The 13028-nt window shown below is 43.4% G+C and overlaps 1 protein-coding gene across 1 annotated transcript; it reads right to left on the bottom strand.

Annotated features, from left to right (window-relative positions):
• Positions 1–190: 190 nt before the first annotated feature.
• Positions 191–12823, bottom strand: tecpr1a (tectonin beta-propeller repeat containing 1a). The gene is made up of 24 exons (XM_054598776.1): positions 12683–12823; positions 10625–10864; positions 9851–10033; positions 9621–9743; positions 9122–9241; positions 8617–8791; positions 8427–8527; positions 8145–8246; positions 7833–7981; positions 6727–7334; positions 6273–6418; positions 6014–6169; positions 5620–5769; positions 4846–5003; positions 4494–4724; positions 4032–4128; positions 3651–3730; positions 3476–3532; positions 2643–2817; positions 2136–2271; positions 1873–1965; positions 1668–1774; positions 1107–1226; positions 191–845 (listed from the first exon to the last, which is right to left on the bottom strand). The coding sequence occupies exons 2-24, from the start codon at positions 10847–10849 to the stop codon at positions 705–707; spliced, it is 3633 nt and encodes a 1210-aa protein (XP_054454751.1). The 5' UTR covers positions 10850–10864; positions 12683–12823; the 3' UTR covers positions 191–704.
• Between the last annotated feature and the right edge of the window lie 205 nt (positions 12824–13028).

The following is a 13028-nucleotide window of genomic DNA, read 5'->3' as shown; positions in this document are numbered from 1 at the left end:
AATACACCCAAATTAAGGCATCGCAAGTCCGTTCAGAAAGCTGTGACATTAGAAACCAATGGGGGAAATCCAGATGCTGCAGTCTGTAGTGGTATAAAATCGTACACGTGTGTCAGATAAGCAGTCTGTGACGCCTGTAACATTATCCTGCTTGCTCTATCTTGTTATCAGTTTTTACTGTTTCCAGAGGCTAATTTTAACATTATTTTTATTTTGTATACACTACCAGCCCTTGAGCTGACAGTTCAGCAGCTAAGCAACCTTATTTAGAACACTATATACAAAGAAAACCACGGAAATATGACGACCTGATGAATAAATAAGGAAAATGCATTAAGACCATCAAGTTCAATGCCAATGACCAAAAACAAATTAGACAGAAATGCCCGTAAGTATGCCAGCTAAGTATAAATTAACATTCTGGTAAATTGACTATCGATTGTCTTCAGAGAAAACGAGAAAGATTCAGCATTTAGAGATAGTTCTGAAAGTCCAAAAGTCACAACTTTCTTTTACACTGATTGCAGTGAAGACTAAAGGTTGTCCTCTAGAGTTTGAAATTGGATTATCATTTCTGCTACTCCAGCGTTAAAAGAAGAAGTACTTTTTAAACAAGAACTATAGACTACAAACTGCATATTACTACAAAGGTAATATGGTTTAGGGTGGCTATGTACAGTACGTGTGTGTCTATGTGTGTGTGTCTAACATCCCACAGCGTTGCCGTTGACCTCTGTGTTCCTGACTGGGATCGGGCTCTGAGGAGCTGGGGCTGTTAGAGAGGGAAGACGGAGGCGGGGCGGCTCCATGGAGTTTCCTCTCACTGTGATGTGGTCCCATCCACCCTAAAAGACAGGAAGAGCGGGAAAAATCACCTCCAGGTACTTGTGCTTGTTGCAAGTGAACATATTTACTGTCTGGCTCTATGCACAAAAAAAGGATTGAACGTCCTCCTGAAAGCCTGTAATCTACAAAAAAACATTGTATACTAACATTACTGCCTACATGAGGCAACATGCATTATTTAAGACTTTTGCCAATTAGAGTCAAGACTTTTTAATACCCTGACAACACAGTCATACAGTTTGGTTTCTTTGGTGCCTTACCCCAATACCGTAGTCCCACGACTGTCCTTTAGGCTCCACAGGTTGGACCCCGAGTCGATGGCACACCGTTCCACAGCTCAGACTCTGGCTGCCCTGCACCTTGTCTGCTATGATCCACACCTACCCCACAACAACAAAACAACAAAAATCAAAAACATTAAAGGGTTGTTTATTATCTCAAAGAAGCACTTCTTAGTGTGGAATCATTTGTTGACACATACATTCGGAACTCTATCAATTTCGAGACATATATTCTGAATCATTAATTAAAGCTGCATACTTTCATGTAAGAAGTTCAACATAATAAAAAAGACAACTCACATTCAAGTCTGAACTTCAATGCCCCAAAAAATGATGTGCATTAAAATCTATAAACCGCCAAAAGCATGCTCATGTTCGCCAAACACAGTCTTACTGTGTTGCTTCATACAACATAGAATATAAAATTGACAGATGTCATGACTGTTGATATAACTAATAAAAGGACTATTACATCCACATCTATGGCTTGCAATAACAACAGGAGATCAACAGTGAAAATACATTGTCCCTGGTACTGACCTGGTCCAGAGGCCCTGCAGAGACCTTGCGAACATTATTAGAGATATGTTCCCAGCTGGAGCCCTGAGGGTAGCTTGGGGTCAAACCCTGGCGGTACCACAGGTTACCTGGAAAGGAAATAAAAAAATAAATATCAGGTATCTACTTATTGAAATCAATATTTGCATTAGGGTAAGCTCTAAATACGAATGCAGTCGTTTTTTACCATTTTCATCTACAGCTAACACCGATGTCCTCCCGACAGACACCTGCTTCAACTTCTGTTTGGCCGGGGAGGGGATGTGGTACCAACAGTCTCCTGCAGAGAGAGACACAGCACTTAATACTGTAGAAGTGAAGCTCATCTTTGTTTGCAGGATCAGAAGCTGACACATTGCGTCCTTAACTCTCCTCATTTTTAGGTATATCTTAATGTTTTAGATTTAAACGGGACAGATGCAGGAATGACACCCAGTTTCTCCTGCTGACCTGCTGGGCTCTGTGGACAGACAGATCCCCTGTAAAAGGCAGAACCGTCCTTTGCGATGGCCCAAATCTGGCTGGCAGCCCCGATGGAGATGGACTTGAAAGGCTGGTCCGTTCCCACGTGGAGCCACGAGGATCCCTGAGTGAGCAACAAGAGGATGTCAGAACAATTTCCTCCCAAGTATTTTTATAATTAAGTTTGTTGCAGCTTCACTGGAGGCATCTTTGCAATGTTTATAATGTTCAACAAGAATCAACAAGATTTAGACATAAAAGATGTCCCGCTGAATCTTGTATCAAAGTCATGAATGATAACTGTGACAAAAAAGCCTCCATTAGGACTAAAGGACATAATAAGAAAAGGATCCTAGACACAGTTAAAAGCAGGGAAGGACAATTTGGTACGGATCTGAGAACAGGAAAATGGTTGTGAAAATGTATGGCTGACTCACCAGCTTGAGTTAAACCTGTTCATGGGGTGTCTGTATTTGTGCAGTAAATGTTACTCACAGCAGGTGTCAGTGTGGTGACTCCCAGTCTGCAGAGCACGTCTCCCTTGTTGCTGATGGCCCACAGAGGAACCACGTCCACGCTACTCTGAGCCGCACAAGGCAGGATGGTCACATCACTCAGTGATATAGGCGGAATTTCTTGCCAGGGTCCTGTGGTGGTCAGTTTACACTTCCTATGCAGGAGGAAAAAAAAAACACAATTCTCACAGGTGCTCCCTAATCGCAATATCTGTGTATGACATGTGACAAAAAGAAGCCATTGATAAGTCCTCCCAGAATGCACTGGAGAAATAGATTCATAAGCCTCATTTTATGTGTTTATGCTTAGGAACTGGAGTTTTTTTGTTCCATAGTTGTGCTGTACAATGTTTCCATTCTTTAATCACTGGTACAAAGTGAATATAGTTCAACTAAGAGAGATGTTGGTGTATGATGGCTTGAGTTTTCCTTAGGACGTGTTTTTATTTTATTTTTGCTGACTGTATCTTATCTGTAAGACATAAAAAGATGATGAGGCTTGTAAAGACTCTCCGTTATTGTGTCCAGCACCTCCGTATATTTCATATTAGCTAGACATTCAAAACTACCGGTGATTAGCATGTTAAAACATTTTGTTAAGTATTTTTTACAGATTGGTGATCAAATATATTTCCCCACACTGACCAGACCTTTCTCTCTGCTCTGTCTCCTAGATCGGTCTGCCCTTTGTTGACTTTAAAATAAAATCTACACACACAAAAACTGCAGATGTGGAGTGCACTATCAGACTCTCAGACCACTGTCAACCTGCTGTGCAAACACATGTGTGACAGTATTGCTTTTTATAGGTACCTGGCCCATCGCCTGCGACGCACAAAGTCCTTCAGCGTTTTATAGCCATGATATGAACTGCATTGAGAGATGAGGAAGAGGAATGAGCACATTGCGGGAAAATATTAATAAGTATCATAACTATGAGGGCAGCATAGTTAGTACAAATAACCGAAGAATGGTAAATGAAACCTACGCTGGAAAATCAGCTGCATATTGCCAGCCTTCTCTGTCTGTCCCCCCTGAGACGCTGTAGTCAATAGCCCAGTCAGACACCTGTAAACAGCCAATATGGGAAGTGAAACACTGTGAACACGACAGTATTTCTGGCTACACACCTTGTCCATGATAATTTAAGCCGATGTATTTATACTTTGTTCAGTATGGAAGGTTAGCGTACAATCTGTGAACCACAGGACCAGTTTCAGATCACAACAGGGCATTTAGTGCAGCGATTCTCAATCTTTTTCAACCATTGGATCTGTCTGAAGACTTTAAATGAACAAATACTTTTCATGGACCCCACTTTGAGAATACCTGTCCAAGTGTGTGTGTGTGTGTGTGTAGCTGTACTCACCCATGTCCACTGAGGGGAGGGGGGTTTCATATTTGTTTTTGTGCACTCATGTAGTCCTGATGCATCGCTCCACATGTAGCGGTCTGTAGGGAGCCCTCTAGAATAAAACAAACTCAAAATGAGTCATGTGTGACTTTGTGTTTTAAATCGAACCATGCTCTAGTAGTAATATTTCGATTTGTTTGTCACATCATAGCGTTATGGTAAAGGTTTAGATGTTTGGAGAAAAAAATGAAATGTAATATTGCTCTGCTTATGTAAAAACTTCCAACTCATAAAACTCAAAAAACACAAAAAACTGCAGTGACAGTTAAGAGAGTGGCAGTATGTATTAACCTGGCAATCTAGAACAGTTTCAACGGATAAAAAGTGGGCACATGTATTTCAAAAATGTCAGTGGTGAAAGTACAAACTTCCCCTCTTGAAGTTGAATCTCATCGTTGCCCAAAGCAAACAGTCTACCTGTTGGTGTAGCCGGTGACAGGGTTCCACCTCTGGTTCTCATAGATGTAGACACTTTTGACATCCACCTGTGTGTAAATGTTATCTGTGCAGCTGGCCAGTCCCTGAGAGAAGCCTCCTCCGTAGCCCCCGGTGTGGACCCAGGCAGTGTGGTCGTAGCCAATCCCCCACACTATGCCAACACTGTTGCACTCCACCATGCGTAGGTGACCTCCAACCTGCCGCCAGAACCTGCACAAAGGAATAAATGCTTCATAAAGGCTGAGTAATTAAGATATATAAAACAATATGGCAAATATTAAAAAAGAAAACCTTTTTTTTTTCACTGCACGTTAGTCATTCTTATTCTTACATCTGGTCGCAGGGGGTCGGGTAAGGCATGGCCTCCAGACTAGGAGATGGCTCACTGACAAAGATGTCTCCTTTACAGGTGACGGACCAGATGGCCTGTTTAGAGGGAGAACCCTGGATCCCCCTGGAGTTGCAGCAGGAGTCACTCAACAACGCCAGCTTGAGATCAGGAACGAGGTGAAGGCAGACCGATCGGGTCGGAAAGGGAGAGAGTAAGAGAGATAACGAAATTAAAAAAAGACAGAAAGAAGGCAATGCAAAGGAAATGGTAGGCATGTGTGCAACACCCGAATTTCCCCCATGGGGATCAATAAAGGCATATCTTATGCTCTCTTATGTGTCCATATCATGTGGGCATCTAGATCACCTAGGACAGTGGTTCTCAAATGGGGGTACGTGTACCCCTGGGGGTACGTGAAGGCACTCCAGGGGGTACGTGAGATTTAAAAAATATATATTTAAATTAGCATCCATTCAAAAATCCTTTAAAAATAGTTATTTAATAAATATTCAATAAAATATAAGTGTAAGTTCATAAACTGAATTCAATGCAACAATGCAATCGTCAGTGTTGACAGTTTAATAAATCAGACACTGATGGCAGAGCGCTGTGTATTACATCTTTTTTTCAACCAAAAATGCTTTGCGCAGGTTAGGGGGTACTTGGCTGAAAGAATATTTCACAGGGAGTACATCACTGAAAAAAGGTTGAGAACCACTGACCTAGGAGATTGGTATGCACCATTTTGGTTTTCTGTGCAGTATCCATACGTACCCAGTCATGCATCTCTAACTCTGTGGCTGCTGCCAATCTGATCGGCCACCTCTGTTTGGTCCGCTCAGGAGTGTAGATGGCAAAAGAGTGTTTGGAGTCATTTAGCACAGGAACCAGGATCGTTACCTCGTTGATAAAGGCATGCAAGTACTGGAGAGAGTGACAGCAGAGGGAAGAGGAGAAAAAAAATAGATAGAAAGTAAATAGAGAAAAAAAAAGAAGAAGAAAAAAAGCAATAGTGATTCATTTGGATGCCTCATTCCATTGCCAGAGGACAGATGCAGTCATTGTGACAATCTGACCTGGACACTATGAAAACAACTATTTCCTTCGAGAAGGCTTATGAAACGTTAGTAGTGTGGTATTGATCAAATCCACACAATATCGACCTCACCTTCTTCTCTTCATTAAAGTTGTAATAGATGAAGAGGATGCCGTCCTTGTTGCCCTCTGGTCCTGAGAACTGCTCCAGGGCAAAATGAACATCTATCCACTTGTGTGGCTTCCAGTCTCTCCACCACTGCATGGTTCCCTTCTTCACCCACACAGACTGCATCCAGACAGAAATAAGGACCGAAGTTAGAAAAAAAGAATAGATATCCTGATGATCCTGCTGTTGGGCAGGTCTCGTCTTCTAAATATAATGAGAGTACCTGTTCTATGGCTTGTTCGTAATGTCTGAAATTATCCAACTCTCTTTTGGTCCTCTCACTGAGTTGCTCAAAGATTTGTCTCCGCCAGGCTGCCGTCTGGGCCGGGGTGACCGACAGACTCATGGACTGGACTGACTGGACCAAAGCTGGGAAGGACAGAAAGGAAAAACTTATTTTTTTTGCTGCCTTAAATGCACCATGGGTGTCCTGCAGACACAGAATAAAATATAGTCATGCTAGCCTTAACCTTGGAGCTCAGATTTTATGTGAAAATCCTCTCTTTGTGTGTTCTGGGACTCAGATGTTATTGCATAATGATGTAACACCACCGTACCACAGTACATGAGCGGTAGTTTGTGCATAAAAACTAAATTCTTCAAAGCACTGATTCAATGTTAATCTGAAAAAATGTAGAGCCTAATCATTTACTAGATAGCTATCTCATGTAACTCACATGAAGCGTTCATAGAGTAGTTAAACCAGTTGAGTTGGGAGTGACTGTCCACAGAGCAGCCGCCTCCACTGACCCACGCCCACAGAGAGTGCTCATCTGCCCCGTACTGGTCCTCTATGGCCAGAGTGTATGTGGCCACTGACGACAAGCTGCATGTGTCAGCTGTGTCCACTACGGCTCCAGTCTGGGCCTGCTGGCCCTGCGCCTCCTCCAGATCAACGTTACTCCACTGGGGGTCAAGAGGCCCTCCGGACTGGCTGGAGGAAATTGCTACACCAGCACAGGGAGCTACAACCTCTTCTTCTCCGTGGATGGGTTCCTCCTCCAGAACAGCTGGACCTGAAAGACCGCCCTCCCTTAATGTCTTTCCTGGTTCTCGGTCAGAGACGAGTTCAGAGATGAAGCTGTCGCTGGTGACTTTGGGGATGCGGGGTTTGGGGGTGTCCATCGGTTGGTCAGAGAGGTCTGTCGGGGCATCAACAAATGACTCTGGGGAGATGGAGGCGACGAGGCGGCTGGCTCCATCTATAGATCCTTTCTCTGTGTCTGATTCCACATCACTCGCTACTGACTGAGCACGCACCTCACCACAGAAGTAACATCCAGCACTGTGACATGGAGGGAGAGAAAGAGGAACGGTATGAATTTAATATTGCATACATGTTGACATGATGGCCTGCACTGTAAACGTATGTCTGTAAGATAGACTGTATATAAGTGGACGTGGCGTCGCCCACTGGTTTATGGACTACGGTTTTGAAGCTTCAAGTTCTGGCCATCACCTTCTTGTTTTTGGTGGAGATTTTTGGGCGACCAAAATGTTATCATAAAATTTCATGAACTGAAAAATGGCAAGTTTAAGGCACTCAAGGATTCCCTTTTAAGACCTAGAGGTTGCTGCCTGGTCTGTCATCTACTATAACTGCTCTGTGAGTATTCCAGTGATTACAGACCCCAGATTATATACATTTGAGTACATTTGTAAAACCGTTAATTCAACAGTAATAACAGCAAATAATTATATTTGTGTGGCACTACTACAGCCCACTCCCTAAAGTGTTGGCTGAAATCTGTCTATATGCGTGCGTGCGTGCGTCCACTGAGACCTCTGCAGGCTGCTTGCGCTGGCACTGGAGTGGGATCGTTCTCCGTCTCGGGGGACGCTGATGGCCCTCCAGGTTTTCCCACTCAGTTCGCTAGAGGTCACACCTTGTCGGAAGTAAACACCCCGATCCTCACTGCTGATAGCAAACACCTACACACGACAACAATAGGTTCACTTAAATATGTCCACATCCCATAACTTCACACTAAAAGCCATATGGTAATGCTTCCGCAACCAACAGAAAATAAGGTACTTCATTTGTTACTTCCTCACAGTTTTACGCAAGGTGTGATATCATGTGGCTGGAATTCACCTGATCGTTGAGTCCTACGTTGATCATGATCATTTCTCCCACCATGTTGATCCAGCCGGAGCCACAAGGATTGTGGGAGTTCACACCGCGTCTGAACCAAACCTGGCAAAGCAGCAGAGGGGGGAGAAAAGTGTACGTTAGCATAACACACATCTGTTAGAGTGAAAACCATAGTACTAAATGAGGATAACAGTTTTATTAAAAGGCAGCTGGTATTTGTTTGCAGCAGCATTCCAATCATGTAGTGTGTCTGTTATAATGTTCATTACAGAATTTTCTTACTTTGTTGTCCTTAGTCAAAGCCCAAACAACGTTGATTCCCACGGCCACATGTGTGGCTCCCACATCAGGACTGGGAGAGTCCACCACCACCCAGGAGGTACCTGACATGCAAGAAGTATTATTCTCAATACAAACAATAAACGCAGTCACACACAACCCACATCGTCCCTCCACCAGTGAGCCTGTTTACCTTTGGGGCAGTCTCTGCTGATGCCCTCCCTGACAATGAACTGCCCCTCCCACAGCACCGCCCAGATCAGATCCCCCGGGCCACAACTGATCTGGACCACCTCCCCGGGGAGAGGAACCTCCTCCCACAAGGAGCCCTCAGGGTTTTGGTGGTAGATTCCCTCTCTGAACCACACCTGGAGAGATAAGGAGGGTTGGATAATCAAGATTGATAGCAGGACAGTAAATGAGGAAGAGAAATGTATAAGCATCAAGCAAATGCAGTTGTTAATCCGACGTGACATGACTGTGTGTGTGTGACCTTGATATGGGCAAAAGGTCAAAAAAATTATAAAACTGACCCACAAACACATACATCCTAGTTATATGTGTGTTTGTGTATATAACATAAAATCTTAAAACCATTAGAGATTGGACAAACGAAAAACGAAACGAGCAAAATGCCATGGATGCCTTAGGCTGAGGTGGGTGTTGCATGTGTGTGTGTGTGTGTGTGTGAGCTGTACCTTGCCCTGCAGGGACACAGCCCACAGTGACAGACGGCCCCTGGGCTCTTCATTGATCTCCCAACCTCCACAGCTGATGTCACTGAAAGGATCTGGAAGAGTCGTCTGCTGTGAGGGGATCTGTAAGCACACACACAGGAAGAGACATGCAGGTGAACGAACAGAAAGCTTTACACACAGGCAATTTTTGTTCACTAAGACCCAAAAGTTGTCTCCAAGTCACGTTTGGAGATAAATATGGCTTATCAGACAAATGCACTGGATTTGTTGCTAAGAGACAGAATGTAATGTGTTTATCCCCCCATGTCCTTGTCTTTGCAAACTGCCACTGACTGCATTAAAACCTCTTTAATTTAAAAGGCCTCTTTACCGCACACACACACACACACACACACACACACACACACACACACACACACACACACACACACACACACACACACACACACACACACACACACACACACACACACACACACACACACACTGTATAACCCACCTTAGCCCAGGTGTCCATGGCTTTGTATCTCCTGTAGCGGAGCCATCGCTTGCGTCGGACGCAGGAGTTCCACTTCTTGTCTTTGGTGTAAGTGGCGGGAAAGTCAATGGCGTAGGTCCATCCCTGCAGAAACAAACACCTCAATCATTAAAAAAAAGGCAGGGATTAAAAAGACAGACACTGATGCTGAAGTAGGGAGATGCCAACAAAAACAATAACTGGACACTCACCCCTTTCTCTGTGGGCTCTCCCTCTAAGTTTTCATCCGCGTACCAGTCGCCCTCCCACTCCCAGCTAGTGGAGGGAAGCTGGAAGTTGTCCAGAGGTTGGTGTTGCAGACCTGTGACATCACTCCACTGCCAGCGATCGCTTGGCAACAATCGCTCTGAGAAACCATCAACAGGATTCCATCGCTGACAGAAAGACAGACAGACCGACGGACAGAGATGGCATGTTAGAGAACACACAGGGTTAAAACAAGCAAAAGTAATTGTTTTCCCATGGCTGCACCCAACAATCCAACCCATTGCCTTCTCCCCCAATTTGACCTCATTTGGAAAATACCAAAGAGCACTTGACCCTGGAGAGGAAGTCACAAAACAGCCACTGTCCAGTATTGGCCTAATGTACACACGACCTGATGGTCATTTACAGGAAGCATTAACCTAGTCGGCCATTCAAGTTCAATAAACAGTATTCTTTCACTGTGTGGTATTTTGCTTAAAATCTTGTTCATTGTAGTTCTCCTGTGCTTGTGAACGAACACAGCTGACAGTGTGTGCTGGAGGTAGCAAGAGAGGAAGTGGGACACTGTTGTATGAGGATGTTACTCTTTCTTTTTCAGTAACTCAATCACATCTATCACAAGACTCAGGGGGAATTCCATGTTTTCAATTTTACTCAGCATATGTTATGCAGAAAACAAGGAAAGCCACAGAAAAATATGAAGGCCTAGTGAGAGGGAAAAAAAGATCTTTGCTTCCATTCTTCCAGAAGAGACTTACTTGATTCTCGTAGGTCTCCTCCTGGTAGCGGACCGGCAGGTCAGAGGCGTGGAGATTCAGGTAGATGTTGTTGTCACAGGCGATGCCCCAGCAGCACTGCTGAGCCGCCGTCACCCGCTTAAACTCCATCTGGGCATCGCGACACTGCTCCCACACCTGCCCCGCCGTGGACAGGCTGTAGACCCGCCCGTACACGTCCACCGCCCACAGCAGGGAGACGGGCATGGTTGGACCGGGAACCTGGGGAACAGGAAGAAGAGAGAGGGGTGAATGTAGATAATGTGGCCTTAAAGTAACAACATGTTTTTTCCCTCTACAGTGAACGACGATATCAAGTATATAATCTGTATCTGTTAGTTCCAGTGTGTAATTGGAAATAATATTCAAACAAAATACACCGTTTTTTAAAAACTGCATCATTAAGTATATAAATGAATGATACTATTCAGGATATCATGGTATTAATTGTACACACATTTCCAAATGGTATCTTTGAAAAAAATTGTGATGATGGCTTGAATCTAAAATGAAATTCAAGGTTGATTTACAGTACCAGTCAAAAGTTTGGACACACCTTCTCATTCAACTACTTTGAAGAATCTAAAATATAAAACATATTCTGGTTTGTTGAGCATTTGTTTGTTTACCAAATAATTCCATATGTGTTCCTTCATAGTTTGGATGTCTTAAATATTAATCTACAATGTAGAATTTTTTTTTTTTTAAATAAAGAAAAACCATTGAATGAGAAGGTGTGTCCAAACTTTTGACTGGTACTGTAAGTGCTTGTTATAATGGACCCAATGGGTCTCAGCAGGATTAAAAAGGTTAAGGAGGACGGATGCTGACAGACAATAGACCTACAAGGACAGATAAATAAATTATAAGCTGAAATGTTATGATGAAGAGAATTCATTGAATGCATTGAATGCATTTGGTCATAAAATAACATACAAAAAGCATACATTTAAAGTGTGTTACACAAATATTTGATGTGGTAGGAGGAGAAATAAACAGATAAAAACTAACGACCTCTGCAACCCAGGGGTTATTGAGAGATTGTTTATCAAATTTGATTCACTTTTTTTTTTTTTTTTTTTTATCCTTCATTTAGCCGGCAAGGTCCCATACAGATAAAATGTCTCTTCTTCCATGGAGATCTCATGGTATGAGACAGCACAACTCCCTGGGACATTAATGCACTCACTTTCACTTATCATAGCAGGAAGAGCACAGGTGTCACACATTACATTGCTAACGATAGCTGTGTTCTATTCAAGTGAGCCATGACTGTGCAACAGTCAGCCAGTCAACATGAACAATACCAGGATCATTTACACCTGTGCACCTGTTTTACTACTGAGGCATTCATACATACAGCACCATATGTGAAACAATAACAGAAGAGCTGTACATGTCAATCGGGGTCATGTGTTGAGGTGGACCTGATCCAGGCTCTCTGTGCTCTTTTGTTTGTTTACACCACTTCTGCTCCACTTCTCAGGGCCACGACCCAAACCCATTCATTCTACATCCTGGACAATGTCATCATAACATCTAAGCCTGCATGGCAAATGTGAAATGACAACAGCAAACTGTGCGAGGACTGCTAAATGCCAAGTGGTGTCCATTTCACAACATTGCGTAACTGGCAGGGATGCTGCTGCTAAAAGGCGTATCCCCTGTCACCTACAGTCTGTATACATCCAGCTCATAATAATAACAATAATGATAATAATAGTAATAATATGATAATCAAACAACAGATACATAGACTCTGACAGTAGGGACACAGTGTCGCTGAAGTCAAATGAACAGCAATATGTTTATTTGTTGGTGTTGTATTACAGTATAATGAGGTATGTAGCTGCATATTAGCAATGTGCTACACATTAGCCGCACTACACTGCAGGTGTGAATGAAGCTGTAAATGCTACAAACAAACGCCAACTGCATAATAAAAACAGCTTTAGGCTTTGACGACACTCCGCTTGCTCTTGGTGCAGGCTTACAGGCTAAGCCATCTGGAAATAGCGAATTAACACCAAACACACCAACCTTGAGCTTCCTCTCATAAACAGTCACAAGGCGCAGGCGTCACCGCCGTCCATCCAGCGAGCGATAATGAATGAAAACAGCTGTCTAAAGCATAGCAGGTCTCATCACCTCTGATATTCACATCACAATGTCTCTGCTAGGTGAAACAGGAAGTGTCGCTGTTTCTTCACTCTCATTGGCTCTTCTCCCGGCAGCAGGTGTTTGCAGCTTCCGCGTCCAGCAGGGGGCGCTGCTGGCTCATAACCTGAATATATTCACAACAGTGGTGATAAGTAAGATTCACTCAATTTTTGGGTACCTGTTTTGGGTACTTTAATTGAGTATGTCCAATTTCCAGTACTCCATT

This window comes from Anoplopoma fimbria, chromosome 5, assembly GCF_027596085.1.
Source record: "Anoplopoma fimbria isolate UVic2021 breed Golden Eagle Sablefish chromosome 5, Afim_UVic_2022, whole genome shotgun sequence".
NCBI lineage: Eukaryota > Metazoa > Chordata > Actinopteri > Perciformes > Anoplopomatidae > Anoplopoma > Anoplopoma fimbria.
Note: the sequence above shows the minus strand (reverse complement) of the source record. Positions and strands in the feature narration are given on the sequence as shown.